Source organism: Chionomys nivalis, chromosome 10 (assembly GCF_950005125.1).
Source record: "Chionomys nivalis chromosome 10, mChiNiv1.1, whole genome shotgun sequence".
Taxonomy (NCBI): Eukaryota; Metazoa; Chordata; class Mammalia; order Rodentia; family Cricetidae; genus Chionomys; species Chionomys nivalis.
This window is the reverse complement of record NC_080095.1, coordinates 14,552,467-14,576,783: the sequence shown is the minus strand read 5'-3', so window position 1 is coordinate 14,576,783 and position 24,317 is coordinate 14,552,467. Positions and strand designations below refer to the sequence as shown.

General features: G+C 50.5%; 1 protein-coding gene across 1 annotated transcript; it reads right to left on the bottom strand.

Annotated features, from left to right (window-relative positions):
• Positions 1 to 6,852: 6,852 nt before the first annotated feature.
• On the bottom strand, positions 6,853 to 16,881 carry Gpr132 (G protein-coupled receptor 132). Its single transcript, XM_057783056.1, has 3 exons — positions 16,825 to 16,881; positions 11,371 to 11,449; positions 6,853 to 9,031 (listed from the first exon to the last, which is right to left on the bottom strand). The coding sequence occupies exons 2-3, from the start codon at positions 11,396 to 11,398 to the stop codon at positions 7,941 to 7,943; spliced, it is 1,119 nt and encodes a 372-aa protein (XP_057639039.1). The 5' UTR covers positions 11,399 to 11,449; positions 16,825 to 16,881; the 3' UTR covers positions 6,853 to 7,940.
• Between the last annotated feature and the right edge of the window lie 7,436 nt (positions 16,882 to 24,317).

Below are 24,317 nucleotides of genomic sequence, written 5' to 3'. Positions count from 1 at the left end.
TCAGGTGGGTCTGACTAGATATAGACAATAGTGGGCATCATGGATGCAGGAGGCAGAGCAGGAGCCCTGACCTCAAGAGAATAGCTCAGATTCGTTGAATGAGTTCTACTTGGTCTTGATAATAAAAACTCAGAGCCAGATATTGGGGTATATGCTAAAAGACCAGAGAGATGAAGGAGCAAGCCACAGCCAACACTTACCTTGATAACTCTTCAACCAATCAAGGGCCGAGCTCCTGTCTCCTCCCGCCTTATATTCCTCTCTCTGACCAGCCATATTACTTCCTGTCAGACCTCCAGATCACTTACTATGGTTAACTAGTGGCTAGCTCTGCACTCTGATCTTCAGGGAAACTTTATTTGTTAGAGCACAAAGAATCACCACACAGATTCTTCCTAGAAACTGCTTAAGAAGAACATTAGTTAATGAATGCCAAAGTTTCCTGATTAACCTGACAGTAAGATCATAGCTGACTCACCTCACCCAAGCGACAGCTGTCATCACTCTAAGTCCATTGGTACTATAGCTTTGAAACATCACTGGAAGTGTGGAAGTCACAGGAAACCTGCAACATTAAAGATGGAGATATTGCCAGAAGCTCTATGGACACCCCTTTTTCCTGATTATTAAATTTGACTGTGGTTACTGAGTATCACTTATTTTCAAAGTACTTTTTTTTTTTATGATACAGGGTCTCTTTGTAGTTTTGGAGCCTGTCCCGGAACTAGCTTTTGTAGACCAGGTTGGCCTCAAACTCACAAAGATCCACCTGCCTCTGCCTCCCGCGTGCTGGGATTAAAGGCGTGTGCCACCACTACGGCCCAGCTTAAAAGTACTGTTTTTTGTTTTTGTTTTTGTTTTTGTTTTTGTTTTTTGAGTCAGGGTTTCTCTGTGCATCCCTGACTGTTGTGGAACGCGGTCTGTGGACCAGGCTAGCTTCAAACTCACAGAGATCTGCCTGTCTCTGCCTCCCGAGTGCTGGGATTAAAGGTGTGCACCACCAGTCCCAGCCCTCAAAGTACTCTTAGAGGTCTTAGAAGCAGCGTGTTGCTTGCCTCTCTTTCTCTGATGGTACATGAAAACAAGACAGCCACGAGGGGATGGGGAAGGGAGAGTGGTATTAGGACAAATGCGGTAAAGTTGATGTAGGAGTTAGGAGCTATCGGCACCTGTGCAACCTGCATGGAGCTTTTCTACGATTTGGAAACACAAATGTGGGTGAAAGCAACCGATCTGCAGAGGGCAGAAGAGTGGTCACTGGATGAGGCCAGGACTGGAGAACAGTGCCAAGACACGAGGTATGAGCCTTGGGGTTCCACACACATGGGGGATCAAAAGAAGAACCTGCCACAAATTCTACGAGACCCAAGGAAAGAGAGGAGCATGGAGTTTGCAGTAGCACAGAAGGGTAAGTTCTGGGAGATGAAGGTTTTCAGCCCACTGGCCTAATCCCTAGAGTCATATCCAGCAGGGAATCTCCACCAGGACCTGTATACATACACTCAGTTACAGAGTCAATCAAGGCTGAATTGTAGGGGCTTGGGAGATGGGTTTATGGGTAGAGTACTTACTATACAAGTGTGAAGACCTACATTTGGATCCCCAAACCACGGAAAACCTGATGTGGCAGGGCGTCTGTGATCTCGATGCTCCCGTGCCAGGGAGGAAAGCTGAGAGGGAGACTTTCTAGAAGTGCTTGGGCCAACTAGTCTGATGTACACAGTGGAAAACAAGAGAACTTGTCTCAAGCAAAGCAAAGGTCAGGGATACTTGGGGTTCTCCTCTGACTTCCGCATACATACCACGTGCGCTACCCCAGTTAAATAAATTTTATAAAGCAAATTTTAAAGCCAGGTATGGAGGTTCACACCTGTAAACCCAGCATTCAAGAGGCTGAGGCAAGGGAATTGTCAGGGGTTCCACACAATGCTGAGGCAAAATAATAATAATAATAATAATAATAATAATAATAATAATAATAAATCAAATAATATATTTGCATGCAGAAAATCATTAGTAAAGCAAGATTGCATGACTACACGGTGCCTAAAGAAGGTAGCTCTGTAGAGAATGTTTCAAAGGATTGTCACAGGAAGAAAAGACATTGGGGTGGGTCAGGCACCTTCAATCTTGTTTTCATGCTGCTCTGGCTTGGTAATGCTGCCCCCTGGTGGCTCTGGCAGGACTGGTGCCTTAGGGTTTTGCTTTGATAAAGCTGCAAGACCAAAAGAAACTTGGAATTAAAAAAGAATAAAAATAAAAAATTAATAAAAAAAAAGAAACTTGGGAAGGAAAAGGTTTTATTTCATCTGATAACTTGCAGTCCATTATCAAGTGAAATCAGAACAGGACCTCAAGGCAGGAACCTGGAGTCAGGAGCTGTCGTGAAGACCATGAAGCATGCCTACTGGCTTGTTCTTCATGGTTTGCTCAACCTACTTTCTCAATAACACCCAGGACCACCAGCCCAGGGGTGACACTACCCACAGTAAACTGGGCTGCCCCACATCAATCATCAGTCAAGAAATGCACTCCAGACTTAGCCACAGGCAAATATTGTGGGGGAATTTTCTCAGTTGAGGTTCCATCTTGCAAAATAGTTCTAGTTTGTATTCAGTTGGCACAGAACTAACCAGCACAATTGTAATTTGGTATACAAACACATCATTATTCAACTAGAACCTTTCCTTTCTCACTTGCCCCCAGGATGGCATGTTAATATTAGTATAGTAATATAAAGCACAAATAACTTTAAAAGTCCTATAGTCTTTAACAGTTCAGTCTCTTTAAAACAGCCAAAATCCCTCTCAAAGTTTAAGCTCTCTAAAATATCTACAGACTCTCTGAAACTCCAAAGTCTCTGTAAAATTCTGAAGTCTCCTTAAAACTTTAAAATCTCTGAACTGTGGCTCCTGTAAAATAAAAATAAGTTAAATAGGAGGGCACGGTAGAGCATGCCTTTAACCCCTCCACTCTGGAGGCAGGGACTGAGTTCTGGGTCAGCCTGGTCTACATAGTAACTTCCAGGATAGCCAGAACTACACAGAGAAACCCCGTTTCAATAGGATGATGGTGATGATGGTGATGATGATGGTGATGGTTGTGATAATGATGGTGATGATGATGGTGTTGATAGTGATGATGGTGATGATGGTGATGGTTGTGGATAATGATGATGGTGATGATGATAGTGATGATGATGGTGATGATGGTGGCAATGACGATGATTATAGTGATGGTGATGGTGATGATGATGATGATGATGGTGGTGGTGGTGGTAATGGTTGTGATGATGATGGTGATGATGATGATGATGATGATGTTGTTGATGGTGATGATGATGGTGGTGGTGGTAATGGTTGTGATGATGATGATGGTGGTGATGGTGGTGGTGATGATGATGATGATGGTGGTGATGGTGATGATGGTTGTAATAATGATGATGGTGATGATGATGGTGTTGATGGTGATGATGATGATGGTGGTGGTGGTAATGGTTGTGATGATAATGGTGATGATGATAGGAAGAAGATCATGATGATGATGAAGCAGTTAAACACTCTCTTACTCAAAGAAGGAAAACCAGGATACAATTATATTCAAAACAGAACCAAAGTCCAACAGCATAAAGATCATGTGTCAGGCTTCTGAGACTCACAATATTCTAGGTTTGCCACAGGACACAAATCTCCTAGGCTCAGGTCAGCTCCAGTCCACATCTGCTGCTGTCCTTGGAGGTCATCCCATAGTGCTGGCATCTCCAAAATGGGGTTTATTCTGCACCTGGCCTGCATCTTCACCAATAGCCTGTCCAGGCCTCTCTTGGGGGACTCTAGACCTAACAGTATCAAGCCTCAGCTGCTCTCCATGACCTCTTCATGTCTTCAAAATCACTGCTGCCTGGGAGACTTACACATCACCAAATTCTGTTGCCAGCACAAGGTGTGGCCTTGGCCCCCTATGGACTGCAGCTTCTGTGTGCTGACCCTAAGGAGTTGCCAGACATGATGTTGCAGGCCTTTAATCTCAGGTCTTGGGAGGTAGAGGAAGGAAGGTCTCAGAGTTCAAGGCCAGCCTGGTTTACAAAGCAAGTTTCAGAACAACCAAGGCTACACAGAAAAAAAACCCTTTCTGGAAAAACCAATAGATAGATGATAGATAGATACACAGATACATAGTTGGATGGATGAAGGAAGAAAGGAAGAGAGGAAGAAAGAGAGAAAGGAAGGAAGGAATGAAGGAAGGGAGGGAGGGAAGGAGGGAGGGAGGAAAGAAGGAAGGAAGGAACAGCAAACATGGGTGAATAAGAGGAAGACAGTAAGCAGCTTGTCTCCATGGCCTCTGCTTCAGGTTCTACCTCTAGGTTCCTGCCCTGACTTCCCTTCATGATAGACTATGATCAGGACATGTAAGCTGAAACAAACCCTTTCCTCTCCAAGTTACTTTCGGCCATGGTGTTTTACTTCAACAACCCTAAAATACTCCCCATTGTCCATCCCTTCTCCATGATGAGCGTCACCACGGCCCAACTCCCTCACTACTGGACTGCTGGGATCTTTGTGGAGTACATAGACCAAAGAGGAAGGAGGAAAGGGAGGAAGGGAGAGGAGAGGTGTGCAGGAGATCGAGGGGAGTTGAACAAGGGAGAGAGTGAGCAGGAAAGGGAGGAATGGAGAGAGAGTTGGTGTGTGAGATGGGGAGGAGGGGAGGAATGATGAATCAGTGAGTGAGTGTGTTTGTGTGTGAATAGTGAGCAAGTGAATGTGTGCACAATGGATATGGCTGGAAGGATGGAAAAAGTGAGTATCTGACACACTCACTAGGTTCTAATTAGCCCTAAGCTAACTCAGGAAGTTTCTGCGACAAGATGATGTTTGAAAAGTTTGTGGTCAGTGACAACAAAGCCCTGACTTGACCTTTGGAAAGAGCAATAGTCAAAGGTTAGGGGGTTGGGTTGAGCTCGTACTCCCCACCAGCCCCTCCCACCACCTCTTCAGCTGTCCACTCCACATGCCAGCAGCAGGGCCAGGGCTTTGGTGCCGTCCCGACTGTTGAGAAGGTAGAGCCAGGTACTCCACAGCTTAGCATGCAACAGACGCTTGGCTTGCAGCCTGGTGTATTCCTGTAAGGACTAGGTCCATGGAAGGTGGAAGGTTGTGCTGGCTACTGCCCCTTTGAGTAAGCACCACCCTTCCTGCTAGCTTTTGTCTCCAAGCTGAGGGAGCCCAAGCCCGTTGGTCTGTGCAGGGGCATCACCCACAGGAACCTTCAGAGACACGCCCACTCCAGGTCCCTTAAGGTTGCCCTTTTGGCCCCATCCACTGTCTGTCTCCAGCCTCCCTCGCTGTCAACTTCAGTTGCTTCCTTGAAAAGTGGGGATTCCCAGTTGGGGATTTATCTCAGTGGTAAAAGATAAAATGTCTGTATTCAGTTACTCACACACATGTGCTCGCTTATACAAAAGTGGGGATTCCCAGCCTGGTCGAAGAGGTTGCCATGGGTCTACTGGGAAATCCCTAAGGTGGATGATATGGGCAATCACCCACATAGCTGGTAGCCAGGGTGTCTCCAGTGGGAACATTTTCTTTTATCCTCCTAGTTATTCAAGAACACGTGCTTTTGTTAAAAGTAAAATAAACTCCATTTTTATTTTCTTAGTTTAGCCCCTCCCAATCCACGTGTATGTTTCCTGACCTCGGGGTCGTGATGAGAAGAAGGAACCAAACAGGTAGAAGCCACTCAGGAATTGCCGGGGCCTCTGGTCACCTGCCTTTCCTTCAGAGACTGCTCAGGCCAGCCCACATGATCCATGGAGGATTCTAATGATACCGTTTCTCTGGGGTGCTGGAGAGGATGGCCCAGGGGTGATGTCAGAGCCTTAAGCCTGAAGAGAAGAGAGGGGCTAAGGCAGGAAGAAGCTGCTAGAAGGGGCATCTGGAGGAAGGATGGAGCGCCCAGAGAGAGGGCGGATCAGTGTGTCAGAGAAAGCGGGCGTCCATCCTCAGTCGTACTGTGCTTTGGGTGGCCATGGGAATGAGAGACGGTTCAGATTCACTTTGCCTAGGGTACTACAAACTGTGAGGTCTCCGGGCCTGCTCCACCTGCCTGCCCTTCGCCATTACCACATTTTAAAAAGGAAACAGAGGGGCTGGGAACAGTTCATAAACTGTTTGCTTCACAGATGAGGACAAGAGTTGGGACCCCAGCACCCACCGAAAAGCTGAGGCACTGGGGAGGCAGAAGAAAGTGGATCTCTGTGAGTCTGAGGGCAGCCTGGTCTACAGAGAGAGTTCCAGTACAGCTGGGGCTACACAGAGAAACCCTGTCTCAAGAACATAAACAAAAACAAAAAGCTGAGGCACGAGGGCAAGCATGGTGGCCTGTCTGGACTGCATTTCTGCTTGCAAGGCAGAGATGGGGTTCCTGGAGCAAGCAGGCTAACTAGTATAGCCAACTAATTATCTAGCTAACTAGTGAGCTCTGGGGTCAGCCTGAGACTCTGCCTCAATAAATAGTGGAAAGCAATCCAGGAAGATATCAGTGTTAACCTTTGACCTCCATACAGATTGCAGATGTACACACACACACACACACACACAAGCAAACAAACAGAAAGCCACTAAAGAGGAAGTTAGAAGCTGCTGCTGCTTGTGATCCCAGCCCCTTGGGAGGGCGTGACAAGAGAATCAAGAGAATAGGTCATCTTCTGTTCCTTGGTGAGCTTCAAGGAACCGTGTCTCAAAACAATAAAAGGTAATCAAAAATAGAAAAGGGAAGTTAGGTTCAACTTCTTTTTTTGTGTGTTCTTATTCTCAAGTTTTGACAATACTTCTTCCAGCGAAGAGCGAAAGGTAACCGTGGATGTCATTTATTTGTCTCTGTGGAGCTTCTATAACGTGCGGGCTTCAGAGGAGCTGGCCCCAAAGCCTGCTGTGCTCACCGTCTCTAGCCCTTGCCCTCCGTGTATGTCAGGAGTCTCCTCGGGGAGGGGCTCAGTCCAGCAGCGAGTAACATGGTGAGGTAACCAACAAAAGCATGGGTCTGACTGAACCGAGATAAGGCTCTTTATGGAGGAGCTGGGATTTGACTCAGAGCCCCGAGGTCTCCGTCTCCGATCCAATGGGGCAGAGAGCCTTGCCCCTAACTTGCTTTTTCAGGAGCCCCAGCCCACTTTCCCTGTGACACCAAGGCCAGAAGCTGCAAGGTAAAGAAAGGCATGCCAGATGCCAGACACCCCCTTATCCGGTAGCAGCTATGCCAATCTCTTCTGGGGTACCCACTAGCACTTCTAATGTAGATGGCAGAGGGGTCCCTAGGGAGGATATATGGGGCTACCAGGACCTAGAGTAAATGGCCACCATGCCCCATGGCTCCTCCAATAGACAATTATGTCAACGTAGAACCAACTCCAATGGGAGACCCTGGGGTTGGACTCCTATTGCCCCATGGCTCTTTGGCTGTGTCACAGCTCTAGGTACCATGATGGTAACCCTGGATGCAGGCCATGTCTCCCTCTGTGGAAAAGCCCCAATATACACCACAGTAGCCACTGGACAATGCAGGAGACACATAGAAAATAAAGTCATTGTCCAGGGCTCTGCCAAGTAGCCTGCTGATGGCTGTCGGGAGGCCTGCAGAGCAAGCTGCTGTTGACGAGCTCTCCTGCCAGCCACGTGCTCCCTGAGTCCCTGGCAGCCTGCAGGTATGATTGCTGCTCTCAGAACACTGCCACTTCCCATGCAGGAGAGCCCGGAGGTTCTGGACATCCGAGGAATAGATATTTACAGAGTTGAGTGGCCTTAGGAAGAAAGATCAGCAGTATGCCTTCCAGAAAGGAATCTACAGTGCTGCGGACACCCTAGACAGTGGCTCAAAGGACCACAGATACGTGGCTGGTGCTGGTTTCAAGGCTTAGCATCCTCCACTGAGGTATAATGCGTTTAGCAGAATTCCTCAGACAGTCTTTCTGGGGAGCCCTGTAAGCCCAGCTCATCCAGCTGTGACCCTGGAGGGTACACAGGCTTGGGGAAGGTGTAGGGGGTTGCTGTGGGCGAGTGTGCCTCCTCGGAGTCCTTTAAGTCTATAACATCTGTCTTTGTGGACCACTTCTTCCACCCTGTGTGGATCCTGGACACCTCTTGCCGAGAATGGTCCGTAACTAGCACATAGATGATGGGGTCGGCCACACTGTTAACTGTGGACAGACACAGAAACATCACAGAGACTGTGTACAGTCTGCCTTCAAAGTCACACACGGCAGCCCCGTCTGCTTGGTAGTAGGAAAAGCCGGCAGCTTTGATGAGGAGCACCAGGTGGTAGGGGGCGAAGCAGACCAGGAAGATGGTGACGACCGCGATGGTGGAGTGCTTCACCCTCGCCTTCTGGGCCGCGCTCAGGCTCGTGCTCAGCTTGATGCTCTTGAAAATCTGGTGGTTGGTGAATGTGATCATCCCAAGAGGGACGACAAAGCCAAAGGTGAAACGCACGTAGTGGTAGCTGGCTATCCTGCTGCTCATCCTCTGGGGCTCGAAGCAGGAGTTCTTCTCCAACGTGATGTCAAACACTGGATAGTTAACGAGCCCAACAAGAACAAACACACACGCAGAGATGAAGATGGCCGTCTTCTGCTGGCGGTGGCCTCGGCTCTCCAGTGCGTAGACCACCGCCATGTAGCGGTCGCAGGAAATGCAGCACAGCAAAAGGATGCTGATGTAGATGTTGCAGAAGAAGATGTAAGCGGTCACTTTGCAGGCCTGCGGGCCCAGGTTCCAGCTGTGCTTGTTCTGGATATAGATGATCCAAAGTGGCAGCGTGCTAATGTAGAGCAGCTCGCAGAGGGACAGGCAGAACAGGTAGACGGCCACCACGTTCCTCTGCAGCACCTGCAGCAGCGTCAGCCACGCCGTCAGGCAGTTGGCCGGTAGGCCCAGCATGCACACGGCACTGTACACCACCACCAGGACCACTCTGCTCTCCTCATAGGATGTGTGGCAGGTCTCAGGGGACGGGACGACCCCCAGCGTGGTGTTCCCTGTGGGGCAGAAATGACAAGGTGGATGGGAGTCTATGGAAACTCCCCAGGGAGATTTATAATACCAAGAACAAGTAAGCTACTAGAAGGCGGTGGGCGTGGAGAGGGGACTCAGCAGCTGAAACGCACGTGCTGCCAACCTGATGGCCTGAGTTTGACCCCAGGATCCCACAGCAGGACAGAAGCAATTCCTGAAAGCCGTTCTCTGATCTTCACATGTGCGCGGTGGCAAATGCATGCCTTCACACACACACACACACACACACACACACACACACACACACTTTGCTACCTCTCGTGTGTCTGGACACTAGGCTGTTCACCACCACAGGACTACTATGAGCAGTGCTTCTGTGAGCATGGCTGTACTCGGATTTCTGCCCGTTATCCCTTTTGAGTATGCTCCAAAGCAAAGCAAGCTGGCCTGGGTCACGCGGCCATTCTGTGTTTCCTCCTGAGGAACCCTGTGCTACTTCCCACAGTGTCTGCTCTGTTTTGCATTCCCACCCGCAGAGCTCAGGGCTAGCCAACATCTGTCTTTTTTAAATTCCTTCTTGACAGTGGGCGTGAGATGCTGCCCTCTCCCAGTCTGGGTGCCCTTACTCAGCACACAGAGATAGAGAAACTGAGATTGAGGTTCCAAAGACGGTGAGCCACCTTGAACCCCAGTGCCAAATCTTGGCATCAGAACCTGTGTGTGGCCAACAGGCAGTGAGGGATGGGCCACAGGCAGCCATAGGTCTTTAGAGTACTCCTTACCTGGACAGCTCTCTGACCGCTGTGAAAGTACCCTCAGCCATGTGTGCCAGTCCATTCCCACTCCCTGGTTCAGGCGCCCCTCGGTCCTTGTGTCCTTCTGTTCAGACACTCCATCTCTGTCCCCACCCCTACCCGCATACCGTGCAGTCTTACTGAAACCTATAGTAAATGCAATCTGGGGCCAACCCGGGCCCTGGCCTTTCGCAACACTGCACTGTCCAGTCACAGATTCCCTGGTGTGGCTCCGTCCCCTGCCACCAGCTCAGGTCCACATAAACCTATAGGTCTTCTCTACTGGACACTAGGCCCTGTCACATACACCCACACCCCTGCGGGTGACCTTGGTAAACAGGACAGTGGCATCAGGGAAGGGCACGGAAAGCTCCTTGTCAACTGCTTACTGGGACTTCTTGATGGCTCTCTTGGGCTACCAGACGGCTCACGATTCACCACTGGTCACTCTCATAGGAAGCTGTAGTAGCATTTCATTTGTATTTTAATAACTAAAGCTTGCCTGAAGATCAGAGAGTGAAATAGCCCCTCTGGTCAGCCTCACAGACCAGGCAGTGGTGACACACACCTTTAATTCCCCTCTTCTCTGTAGCCACACTAGTTACCATAGAAACCAGGTGGTGCATGCCTTTAATCCCAGCCCTAGAAAGGATTATAAAATGGGAGGAGACAGCTCTCAGACACAGACTCATTCTGAGATTCCTGGAGGCAGGATCGCCATTTTGGACTGAGATCTAGATAAGAGCCAGTGGCTGGCTGCTTTGCTTTGTGGGTCTGTAGGTTGAGCCCAATTTCTCCTCTGAGTTTTTATTAGTCGTGGTACAGGAAGTAGACATTCAGAGCACCAAATGTCCCCCCACTCCTGTGGCCTTTTCTAGCACTTATCAAAACAATTTATGAAGTGAGTGAGTCTTGAGTTCTATGTATTGAAGGACTGATTGATTGATTGATTGATTGATTGATTGATTGAGATAGTCTCTGGACCAGGCTGGCTTTACATGTACTATTTTAGCATGTGCCACTTACATGGTTTTATGTGATAGTGGAGATTGAACACAAGGCCTCATGCATGTTCAACAAGCACTTTACTCAGCTGAGCCACAATCCCCAGTCAATTGCATCTTGAGTAAAAGGTTTTTCTGTGTATCCCTGGCTGTCCTGAAACTCGCTCAGAGACCAGGCTGGCCTGGAATTCAAAGATCCACCTGTCTCTGCCTCCCATGTACTGAGATTAAAGGTGTGCGCCACTACCGCCCACCTGCATCTTGAGGGTTTTGTTGTTGTTGTTTTAGCAGGACAAGTTTTCTTTGTGTAGCTCTGGCTGTCCTGGAACTCACTCTATAGACCAGGCTGGCCTCAAATTCTGAGACCCGCCTGCCTCTGCCTCCTGAGTGCTGGGACTAAAGGCACGTGGCACCACTGCCCGTCTTTAGCTCTTGATGAAGCATTTCTGAGTGAGTTTTTAGTATAGAAATCTGCATGTTGATTTTTGAATGATGAGACCAGCTGTACCACAGAGGAATTCCTGTGACCTTTTTATGTGTTAAAGTCAAACAAGACTGTCTCACCTGCTGCCCTGATGGGCTCTGATCTCATGGTGGCTCCAATGTGGACTTTGTGCCCCTTATGAAGGTGGCTTAAAAGAACCTGGAGAAAGGCAAGTTGAAATGAATTTAGGTAAAAATGCAACAAACAAACACATAAACAAACAAACAAATCATCCATCCAGGCACAGTGCTGCATGCCTGTGATCCCAGGACTTCAGATTAAATCACACGGGTTGACTCATTCCACAAAGACTCTAGCGCATCCCACAGTCAACAAAGAGGTAGCCCAACAGAGAGAGCCAGCGCCAGGGAAGTCAGTGCACATGAGTGCATCACCCTAGGTACCATAGCTAAAACTGTTGTCATCATTGGCAAAGCTAGACGGCACATGAGCTTCCACAGAAAAATTAGCAAAAGCTCCTAAAAGGACAAGAAATACAAAAATAAACATGAGAAAGAGGGTTTTTGCTTTCTGCTTTGTTTTTTCTCCCTATCAGGTTGGCAAAAATAACTAGTCAGTGTTCTGGAGACTGAAGGCATGGTGCCCTGAAGCTACATGGTGGAATGGTCAGTGGGCATAAATATTTTAGAGCCCAATTTTGTAGTCAGTTTCCAACTGCTGTAGGAAGTCTTACAAATGTGGAAGGATGCTTAAAAGAAATCCCATATCCAACAACCTTAAGAAAGCTTAACTTTCAATCCCAGCACTCGGGAGGTAGAGGCAGGTGGATCTCTGTGAGTTCGAAGCCAACCTGGTCTACAGAGTGAGTTCCAGGACAGGCTCCAAAGCTACAGAGAAACCCCTGTCTCCAAAAAAAAAAAAAAAAAAAAAAAAAAAACAAACAAAAACTAAACAAAACAAAAAAGAAAGAAAGCTTAACTTTCAACTTGTTAAAATTCTTCCTAAGGAATTTTTTTCTCTGATTTTCTCTGATGACCCAAAATCTATATTAAGCTCACCACCTACATGAAGGGGACAAGGACCCCTCTAGGACCCTCTGGAAAGCTACCATCAGCACACAGAGCTGTAGACTGGGCAATCCAGCAGGTCCTTTCCTTCTCTGGCTGATGGTGGTGTTTCTGAACGGCCCTATGTGCCCTAGGTGAAGAGGTTTCGATAGGAGACTCTCAGGGCATCTTCCTGAGAGGGAAGTGTTAGGGAAGCCTCATCCAGAGCCCACAAAGCCAAGAGACAACTCGGGTCTGTCAAGACCCTTGTGTGCCCCAGGCCTGCAGACGAAGGGTGGGAGCTGTGCCTCGAAGAGTTCCTCATTGGATCCAGCCTGCCCACCTACCTACCTGCTCCCACAACACAGACCATGGCTGCCCCTCAGCCAGACAGATAATCACACTATCTGCCCAAATTACTTTGGGCCTTCAGGAATGGCCATTGGAATTCTCAATTGAAATTCTCTGGAAGCCAGCCCAAGTGAGCCCAGCGGCATCCACACCAAGCCCTGAAGCCTTCCCTGCTTCCTTCTCGACTGTTTCTGAAAACTGGAAATAACAAGAAGTCAAACCACTCAGTTGAGATTACAGAAGTTCCCCAGACTCTGCAGAAGTCTGAAGTCACCCCTCAGCACCATTGCAGAGAAGCCGGGCCAGGAAGAGCCATTGCCAGGCACTGTCCTCAGCAGGCTCCTTGCATCCCCTCCCCCAACACACCTTGACCTGCTGAGCACAGGACAGATGTCTGTACCTCTGGGTCTCAGGCCAGCTCCCTGTGAGGCGCAGTTCAAGGACCCGGCTAAGGGTCGGTAAGACCCTCACCCTGAACTTCAGGTGCATGGCAGAGGCCGCCCTAGGTGAGCACTATGTATAGAGGTCCATCCTAACTTTCGTTAGAGATTTGAGGCTCTCTGGCTACTCCCGAAACTGGAGTTCCAGGGTAAGGGAGAATTGAGATGCACTTAAGGAATCCCCAGATATTGATGATAGCAGCGTGGGCCAGGGCCCTCAAGGGAGGAGCTGAGGGGATCCAATGCTCCCTGGGATCAGTGCAGTTAGAGTCCTGGAGTGCAGAGGGGAGACGTCACCTCGCCTGGGCACCATCCATCTGGGGTGTTACCTTGTCTGATGTATCACTCCTCTCAGGATCACCCCACCCAGGTACCAGCTTACCTGGAGCCCTGCTTCCTCCCCAGCTGCTGAGCCCCTGAGCCCCTGAGCAGTTGCCCACTGCCCCCCCGCCCCCCCCCCCCTGCTTCCAAAGGTGGCCTCTTCCTAGTGAATGGGCACGTGATTACATGGCCCTGAACCTGTTGTCCCAGAGTCTGAGCAGTGGGGGCCACGTGGCACCTGCCTTCCTTTCCAACTAGGAGTAGAGTTCTGGAAAGCCGGCAAAACCAGCCTAGAAGGACAGGTCTGTCCCCTGCAAGGACTGCACCGTGTTTATTCTAAGCACCTGGCAGCCCTGAGGATGAGGAAGAGGGTGGTGTTCTATTTTCAGCCACTTTGCAGAAGTCAGAGGAAGTGAGGGCTCAAAAGAAAACGTGACCCCTCCTGCAGCAAGGATGCGCTGGTGGAGACAGCCTCAACTGCAGGACAAGTCCCTGTCCCCTGTGAGCAGAGCTTGGCCAGGAAGATAGGGTGGGCCGTAGGACCTGTCTACTAACCCTAAACAGGGAAACACAGGCTCTGAAATCCACATCTGGGTCACGTCCCTAAATCCCAGGGCATCAACACCCACATCAAAGAAGGTCAGCCATGAGTCTCAGGAAGGAGCAGCCAGCACCGGGACATACTATGGTGCGGCCTCCTCACCACGGCTGGCTTTGGGTGACCCCAGCCCCGACACGGTTCTTGGCCCTGCGCTCCAGGCATTGTCTTGTGCTCTCTGAGCACATCATGGCTTCGGGTTGCCCCTTCCCATCCTGCTAGGCTACATGCTATTTCCCTTTCTGTTCTCAGTCTTCCTGTCTCAGGACACTCAGGGCCCCTTTCCTGCCTATCATCTGAGGATCCCTAACCTAGCTAGGTCAGTTGTTGTGGTCATCTTGCAATACCTGGGCTATTTCTTCCATGGGAAGGGCATGGCTCAATAGTTCCGTGCTCCGCAGTTCTCTCAGAGAGAGTGGCTGGGCCAGGCCCTCTTATGAACCCCAACTGAATGCTAACATGAAAGACTAGGGAAAGAAGGATCCTGGTGTCTGTCTACTTCAAGAGGTAGACACTGCCCTCTCTGCTTGCTGTGGGGGTCTGGCCTGGCTGTGGGTAGGGATTTTTTTTCTCTTGACATCCTGGATCATCTTTAGGACTGTATCTCATCTGTGAGCTAGTTGGGAATGGCTGACCCCTGATGGGAGAAGATCACGGCAGACTTTCATCAGGACTCAGCAACAGTGTGCTCCCAAACCTGAGAATCTAGCAGAGGATGGTCTATCTTATGCACAAGGTCCACAGCATCCACAATGACATGCCCAAATAATTTACCATGCTCATGATGTCTGCCTGAACCTGGTGGACTCACTCCCCCTCCTTGGTATATACTCAGAGGGACCTGTAACAGGCTGACACCCATCAAGAGTCTGCAACACGGCCGGCACGATGACCCTGATGTGTCACTTGTAGCAAGCAGGCTATGCGATGAATGGGCCCATGTCACCTGGATGTCCCTTTCTATCTTCCCTGAGTTTAGCCACACCTCTACTTCCCCTTGTCTGCACTCACGCTAACGCTGATGCTATCCAGCCTGTCTTCAAACCACACCTTCCTCCTGGCCTCCCAGCTCTCATCACCCTTCCCACTTCCACTTTCCTGTCTCCTGCCTCCTCCAGAGGCTTTCGTATCCCACGCAGCCCCTGCAGCTGCACAGTCCCTTAAGTAGATCCACCTTCTGGGAAGAGGGGTGCTGGGAGTCCCCAGGGCATGCACAGGCAACATGTCACATGTGAGGTCCACACCCTTGAGCCTGTACTCTGCCTGCACAGATGACCGCCCCTCCAGGCTTCTGAAGCACGTTGGCCACCTTTGGGTTATGGAGCTTTGCAAGTAGACAGGAAAGAACGAAGGAAGCACACCCTAGTCTCTGCCACTTGCTGCTTCTACCCGTCTGTTCCATTTGGGACGTGTGAGATGGACTGTAACTGAGGGCCACTGGACTGGCCCATGCAGTCACCAGCATGCTGTGCCCCATTTCTTTGCTGCAGGCGTTTCTGGTTATTTTGATCTTTCCCTTTTCCATCCTCCTGCCAGACTCTCCCAGGGAGACAGCTCAGTGGTAAAAGTGCTTGTAGTATATAGGTCCAAATATGAAGACCTGTATTTGGATTCCCAGAACCCACATAAATGCCTGGTGGGCGCGACACTCCACCTGCAAGTCTGTCCTTAGAAGACAGAGATGAGATCCCCAGGGCAAACCAGCTAGCAAGAGCAGCTGTATCTGCAGACTCTGGGCTTGACTGAGAGACCCTGCCTCCGTGAGGAAGATGAAGAGCAGTTGAGGATGATTTTAGACATCAGTCTCTGGCCTGCACACTCATGTGCATATATGTTCACACACATGGAAACACACACACACACACACACACAAAGAAGAAGGCAAAAAAAATTAGCCTCATTTTTGTATCTTCAACCTCATTTTCATCCTCAAATTCAGAATGCCCTTTGGGCAGGAATGGTTAAATTACTAGCGTAAACCAAACGTCATGTGAAGCTGGTGGCCCATCCCCCACACCATGCTTCCCAATTTGATACGTTAAAAAAAAAATGCCAATGTTTAGTGTGCATTTCAGTTTGACTAATGTCTAAACTGAGCACTGTGCCAGTAAGTCCCACCCACATTCCCCTGGGAATCTATATCCTCACCCTCTGTGTGACTGCGCATGTGCCCTTGTTAGCAAGACCAGAACAACTTAATCTTTGCCTCACCCTCCAGTCCTCGGTGGCTTACCTGAATACATCATAAATCTGCCCAGGTGGCCTCACAAATCCAGTAGAAGTTACAAGATCCCCTCAACCGGGCACTCTAAATGCCTGGCCTCAACAGTCTGCTAGTGGCTGGTCCCAGGATCTCACCCGTGTCCAGACAAACTACTGCCTATCCCAGCTGAGCCCCCACTGTCCTCTTCATGGCTCCTCAGAACCTGCCTCCAAACCTAGGCAGCTCCTAGCAAGAGGACCCCTTCACCCTACCATCCATACTGCCCAGGATGTTCTCAAGGCCTTTGTGGCCCTCGGTTCCCTGTTAGAGGAAGTCCAGTCCTCCACTCTTGTCTGTACCTACAATTGGGGTACAGATCTTCCAGAAGGATCCAGGCAGATCAGGGCATGGGCAGTATGACGTATGCTCTTATCCCTGTGTCCTAACGTGGGAGGGTATGGTCCCCTGAGTTCCCTCTTGGGGACGGACCTTGGTTAAAGACTCCGGGCTAAGCCCCACTATTGTACATCAAAGCACATCTTTCTCAGACACCACGGTGGAGGGGCTACCCCCACCCCAGGCTCACTCCCCGGACCTAGAACCCACTGACTTACCCAAGCCCGTCCCGAGGCAGCACTGAGTAGGCCCGTCCTGAGGCAGCACTGAGCACCCCTCTACAGGCCCAGTTGAGAGGTTTCAGGAAGTAGTGGGGGTCTGAGCATGCTCAGTCTGAAACTCCCCTAACCACAACACAGGCTGAGCATAAGTTTCATCACTGTGATGACAATGGGTTGGGATGACAGGAAACAGTTCCAGACCGGTTTGATCTTGTTCTCATGATACCCTCAGCTAGACCTCACCTTTGCCCAGAGATGGATGCTAAAATGGCTGCGCCAGGCAGTTTCCTGCCTGCTCCTCAGTCAAACAGGGCAGGTCACATAGCCAGTTCCTTTCCTGGGTCTGACATTGGGCGCTCCCGTGCCAGGAGAGCACTGATCGGACACATTGCTCCTTGTTGCAGTGCCCATCTGGTGCCCTGCAAGTACCCCACCATCTGGGGGCAGAGCCCTACAGGGGCCACTTCCACCCTAGCTCTGTTTGAGAAACTAGCCTTTATTTCAGGACAAAGCCCTCACCCAGTAGCTCTGCAAGTGTTTTTCCTCATGAGGACCCCATGAAAACCAGAGAATAAGCAAGTGGCATTGCAGGAGCAACATCCTACCCTGAGGGCTGCCCGGGCTGGTGGGCTCATACCTCTCACATCCAAATGCAGCCCGTTTTCTCTGGAAAATGCCAGATGGCAGCTGTTGTGACCCACCTCAAACTTAACCAGCCTCCACCTGAAAGGCTGGCTCTGGGCTTGGGGGTATCGACCCCACCCTTTGTCAGTCCGCAGTGTCCCCAGTGTCCCCAGTCTTGGTTCTTTCCGTAGCAAAGGCAAAGCTGGCTCTGGTCTAGGGAGCAGTTAGAAAGGTCACGACCCAGACAGCACATCCCTGAGAGACTCTAAGGATAGGAGTCCTTCTTGCTCCCTGCCCACCCACCCACCTATGCCAGGCTTCAAGGCTGTGCGACTGGAGGCCTCTCTCTTTTACCCCATCTCTAACAGACATTTGCATATCTGTGTGGGTGGAAGTACAGTCCCTAGAAAGCTGGCCCTCGGGGTTGTGGGGCAGGCAGCTGACACGCAGGTGCAAAGACAGAGTTCATCTTAACTTCCTGAAAGCAGCTGTTCAAGGGCTGTGACAGCACCCCCAGGAATCTAGGACGCAAGCAAGGTCGTCCCTGGTCCCGTGACCACGACACCACTGCCCCCCACACACACCAGACCCCTCCTTGGAGGGCATAAGGGTTTGGGGGCTGAGGCACAAGTGGACATGACCTCCTGCGACCTGATCATCTTTCCTGGAAGCTCCGCCTTCCACTCCCCGCAAGGAGGGACAGCTGTCTTCTCTGACTCTGTAGGTGGCCGTCAGCATCCTTCTCATGTTATGCATTGTTGTGAATTGGGGTCACTGTGATCTTGCCTGCCTACCCCAGAGTTCTCAGCATGGCAAAGCACACAGATCTCAGCATTTAACTTTAACACAGCTGAAGCTCATTACAAAATGGCCACTTGACCTCTGCTGTTGTTTGTTTTATGTTGAAGCACGAATAATAAGAACCCAGAGACAGACACTGGGGCTCAACCTGAAGATCAGAAAAACTAGAGAGACCTTTCACCTCTACCAACTCTTCAGATGGAAATGGTGATCCTGCAATGCCCTCCACCAACCTCAGACTCCACACTCTCCACTGAACGCTTGCCTCTTACCCTTATACTCCTTTCTCTGCCCGCCATATTGCTTCCGTCTCTACCTCCCTTGTGTTGGGGTTAAAGGCGTGTGGTCCCAAGTGCTGGAATCACCTTGGTGTGAGCTCTGTTTCTCTTAAGACAGATTCAATCTTGTGTAGTCCAAGGAGGCCTTGAACTCACAGAGATCCGCCTGCCTCTGGGAGTCCTGGGATTAAAGGTGTGTGCCACCACTGCCCAGTCCTGGGATTAAAGGTGTGTGCCACCACTGCCCAGTCCATCTGACCACTCTTTAATGAGCGCTTCCCAGTATCCACCGTCGTCTCCAGAACTTTTTCACCTTTTGGGCTGAAAGTCTGCATTCAGTAACACCATCTGTGATAGTGTGGATGTAATTGGACCCCATAATCTCATAGGGAGTGGCACTATTAGGAGGTGTGGCTTTGTTGGAGTAGGTATAGTCTTTCGGGGGGGGGGCAGTAAGTCACTGTGGGGGCGGGTTTTAAAGTTTCCTATGCTCTGGATACCACCTAGCGCCCGTAAGATGTCACACTCTCAGCTACTGCTCCAGCCCCGCTCTGTGTGTGTGCTCTCACACTCCCAGCCGCCATGCTCCCCACCATGATGAGGACAGACCGAACCTCTGAAACTGTAAGGGAGCCACCCTAATTAAATGTTTTCCTTATAAGAGCTGCTGTGGTCATGGTGTCTCTCCACAGCAATATAACCCCTAACTAAGACATCACCCTACCCAGTGGTGGCCACCATTATTCAACCTTCTGAGTCTACAAGGTCACCGATCTAGGGACCTCAGTGTCCATAGCACCAGACACTATTTGCCCGGTGCGCCTTGCCCGTGTTGTTCATCACGCTGTCTTCTGGATTCACCCAGCTAGAGCAGGTGTCTGAATCCTTCTTCCTTATGGCTGGGTATCACTCCACGATAAGATGAACACACGCTGCTTATCTGCCGTCTATAGATGAACACGAGTCACCCACGAATAGACACATGACCACTTCTCCCCTGAGGCCTCTGTCTTCGTTACGATTTCTATTGCTGGGATAAAACACCATGACCCGAAAGCAAGTTGGTGTATCTGGTTTGCTCTTCCACACTGTAGTTCATCATTGAAGGAAGTCAGGACAGAAACTCAAGCAGACCAAGATCCTGGAGGCAGGAGCTGGTGCAGAGGCCAAAGGAGGAGGGTTCTTTACTGGCGTGTTCCTCGTGGCTCGTTCAGCCTGCTTCCATATAGAACCCAGGACCACCAGCCCAGGAATGGCACCCCCCATGATGGACTGGGCCCTCCCCCATCAATCACTAATTAAGAAAATGCTTTGCAGCTGGATCTTATGGAGGTGTTATGACTCAAGTCTGTGTCAAGCTGACATAAAACCAGGCAGGACAGCCTCTTAACAGGAGTGCGGGATTTATGGATTTTTTACATCCTTAGTCTATTCTTGTCAAACAGTCCTTCTCAATCCCCCTCCACCTCCTTTTTTGTTAATCTGAGTGTTTTGCTTTCATGTATGTCTGTGTACCATGTGCATTCCTGGTACCCACAGAGGTTAGAAGAGGACATTGGATTTCCTGGAACCGAAGTGACAGATGGAGCTGGAGCTGGAGTTCGGGAGGCCATGGACCACAGTGTGGATCGAACCCAGGTCCTCTGCAAGAGCAGTCAGTGCTGGAAGCTGCTGATCCATGGCTCCAGCTCCAGCAGTCACTATTCTTGATGACACTAGAGTTGCCTCACATTTGACAAGCTGCGTCTGTGCTGATGATCACACGGTCGGTCTCTTAGGTTTGCCACCGTGTTCATCTGTTTCCAGATGCCTGGCTGTCTGTTGGGTTTGTTGTGAGCTAACAGGGCATCTGATCCCACAGCAGAGATGGGAGTCCCCAAGGTTGGGCCTCAGCACCTCTGTCTTGCTCTTGGCATCATCTGTCCCTCCGAGAACGGTTCTGCCCTTGCTTTTTCCACCTTTTGGGCCTTACTGATGCTGAGGGGCGAAGGGAAATGGAGTTTTCTGTGGAGTTGGCCCTTTCATACACCAAGAGGACAAGAGGTCTCCTTTCTCAGCAAGGGAAGTGTTGAAGGGACCCGCCCAAAACAGAAGAGGAAGGGGAAGGAAAGGCGCTTTAGAGACGTGTCAACCCGAAGGGTTTGCCAATTCTAAACGCCCTGCTTCCTTTGAGAGAGGCACACTCCAACTCTGATCACAAGCTACTGTGCTTTCGACAACATTCCGCTGTGTCCTAGCTGGGCCCAGGCTGTGCTATCCCTGAAAACTATGGGCAGTTGCACCTAACCCACAAAGAGTTTCTCCCCAGTGCTGACCTGGTAGCTTCCAAGACCCTCAGAAACCAACCCTGGGTCTTTATCTCAGGATCAAAGACAGCTTTGAGTTCTGGCCTTAGAAGCTGTGTTGTAAGTATCAGTCAGGGAGGGAGGAGAGGACAGTAAGGCCCCTTCCCTTTGAGTTAGCTGGAATCACTCGGCAGCTCCTCTGCTGGCTCCTCAACAGAGTGGTCAGAGGATCAATGGAGAGGGAGGGGCCAGAGGAAGAATCCAAGGCCATGGAGGTCTACTGCAAAGCCAGAGAGGTATAGGATCCCTACTGCCTGCATCCAAGCACGTGCTCTCCCGGGACAGGGGTCTGAGGAGGAGGAGGAGCTCCAAATCAGCTGCAGAGCCCAGGACACTCAGAAGGATTATGGCAGCTGGGACCGGGTGTGGGAACCTGCCTTAGGGCATCTTAGAAATAGTGTAGTGGCCAAGTACCCTCCTAGGTGCGGACATCTGGAATAGTCCATCTCAGTCCCTCTCCCTCCGCGGTGTGGGAAGCTGGACAGTCCATCCCCGCCTCTGGAAATAACCCAAGAAGATTCAGGTCGACCCAGTCAGGGTCCAGAATCCAATTCCACACCTGCAAAACCGGGGCTGGCTATGAGAACCCTGGAGGGTAGGGACCAGCTAGGTTCTTAGCTGGAAAAGGAGGAATTCCCCAGCCTAGGCTGCGGCCCTGCCTGGAACCTGTTCTACCTCCCCCTATACTCCCATCACACTTGACCTCTGACATCTTCTGGTCACCCCGTGTCCACGCCTCTCATGGGCCCTGCTCTCGACTTTCTCCTTTTCTCTGTTTTGCAAAGGAGTCAGCCTGACCCTGAGAACTGGAAGTAACAGTTATGGCCCAGGGCCCATAGTTGTGGATCTCAGTTCCCATCTGCTGGATACAAGCCCTTGGGAGGACTGGAGGCAACAGGAAGTCTCCTTCAGGGCTAGAGCCCTGGCTCTATGACTCCCTCATCTGGGTCCTCTCCACTTTCCTCCACACATCTGAAATTTCTGTCCCTAATTCCATCTCTTGACCATCCTTCGTGCTCTCTGGTAGAGGGAGTAACTGCAAGGACACTCCTGAAGTCAGCCTTCGGGGCACTCTGTGGTACCCCAGCCTGAGACCAAAATCTGTTTGGAGCTAATGGGTGCCTCACAGGACAGCTCCCTGGACTCAGGGAGGAGTGAGCAGAGCACCTTTCAATGACCAGCCCCCAAGAAGAAGCGGAATCAGTGGTCATCTATCTACTATGTGCCAGGCCAAGCAAGACACATGGTCTTACTTCGCCGCTAAAAAGACCACTGCCCTTTCCACCAAAGCTCTGGCCTCTGTGCTCTGGATACCCTCAGCCCCAAATACATTCTCAGCAGCTTCTGGGAACTGCTTAAAGGTCCCCTGAGTTCCAGGAACTGCCTAAAGGTCCCCTGGGGCAGAAAGAACCCTAACACAAAGGCCACCCCCAGTCCTTGGGACTGCCTGCTCCAAGGGTCTTTCCTATGAGTCAGCTTGAAGCCTGTATTGAAATGCAGAAGTACACACCAGAGTGTGGGCCCACTCCTGTTTACCCAATCCCAAGCCACCTGGAATTAAGCACACAGAGAAAGCCTTCAGCATCTCTCTGTCAGTGGAGTAATCTGGCCACACTCCAGATTGAAGATTCAATTTCTGTGTCATCTGGGTATCAGTCACGCCAAAGGCCTGAGGTAGACAAGAATTCAAAAACTAGAGGCATGGACAGCCAGACCTTCTTCAGCCGGCCCCTCTATGCCCTGGGAACTTCCCTCCGTCCCCCAACACCATAGCCATCCAACCCTCACCTGAGAGCACAGCTGGTGGCCTACACCCAGCATGTGGTGACCATCATCACCTCCACCACCAAGGGAACATCTCTGGAGAGCTGACAAGTGGAGGTGCTGCTGGTATTGGGTGGAGACCAGGGGGACTGCTGAATGCCTAGCACAGGAAGTCCCACCAGTACCCCAAATGTCTGCAGTGTTGGGTGTGAAGCCCAACAGCTGTTGATGGCTGGCACAAAGTCTGATGACCCAGGTAAGAAGATGAGACTCAGGAGGTGCTTACATCACGTCCTGCCTCCTTACCACACCCAGTCAGAGGAATCCACAAAGCTGGGGAACCTAGGCCAGCAGTTGAGACCAAAACAGTCATAGGAACACAGAGAGGGGAAGGCCCAGCAAACGTGGGACAGTGTTCCTTTCTCTCTCTTGCCAGTGAAAGCAGAAGTGACCTGGGCTGGGGAACTACAAGGCCTAGGGTTGCCCTGCTGTAGTACTGTGGTTTGGGCTCTTCTCTACACCACATACCCACGACACTATCTAAGACATGCAGACATGTGAGACAGCCCATAAGAAAAACACCCCAGTGGCGCAACCTCTCTGTACTCACCCGAAGTAGGTTGTTGGGGCTGTAGCCACTTCAGCTCCCAAAGACTGGGGATCACACCAGCTTGTTGTCTGCTGTCTTGTGGGGTCCCCTCACCTGTAACTAGCAGGGGAGGGCTAGGGCTGAAGTCACCAAATACCCCAACCACAGCAGCTTCTGGCATTGATGAACTCAGCTCTCTGTCCTGCAAGAAGCCCCCAGCCTTGCACCATTGGCTTGTGAAGCAATCCTTACTTCAGGGACACATGGGCTTTGAGGCAGCAAAGGATGCATCTTCCACCAAGGAGGAAAACTGATCAGGTGAGCCACCTCTGCTTCCGGCCCCCTCCCCTACAGATAGCCAAACTCTGAGGCTTCCTTCCGGTGAGTAAGCCATGCATTCCAAAGTCACACCTTCCTCCCTGACTCTCATTAGGACCCCAGCTGCTTCCTCACTTGCCCACAAGATGAAGACGGTGACGGATGCATATGTGAGCATAAACAGACACATACCTGTCACTCACACCCACAGCACAGCCACCTACAGAAGCCCCCTGTGTCTCCAGGCCAACTGGGAGTGTATATACACGGTGCTCAGAACACAAGCCTGGGCTGCCCTTGTTGCCCTTGCTGCCCTGTGACTTCAGGCAAGCTGTCTTATTTCCTTAGGCTGGCTCCCTGGGGACAGAGTAAATGGGTGCTTAGCTAGGTGGGCTGTGGGTGCTCCTCCCAGCTACGCCACCTCTCCAGGGCTGCTCGCTGGTCAAACCACCTTCTTGCCAGAGGGTTGCACTTGGTTCTGAGTCCGGCACACTGTGAGGTTGCTGTCTGCTGAATCTCCCACTTACAAAACAGGCCCTTCCAGTCCCCAAATTGGGTCCAGGAACTTTTACTTCTATCTGTTTGATAGAGAACTGTTGAGGTGTTCTGTTCTTCTGGGAGCCCTGTTTCTCTAGTTTCTGATGCATTCATCTGCATTCTACAATGTGGATATACAGTTGTATCACTAATACCTTTCTTTGGTATTTCTTTTTGCTAAAAAAAAAAAAAACAATTTTCCATTTATTTATTTATTGTGTGTGTGTGTGCATG

Coding starts and splice junctions, on each gene's coding strand:
- Gpr132 (XM_057783056.1), bottom strand. CDS start 11,398: ATGAGATCAGAGCCCATCAGGGCAGCAG. Junction 9,032..11,370: donor AGAGCCCATCAGGGCAGCAG/GTGAGACAGTCT, acceptor TCTGCCCCACAG/GGAACACCACGCTGGGGGTC.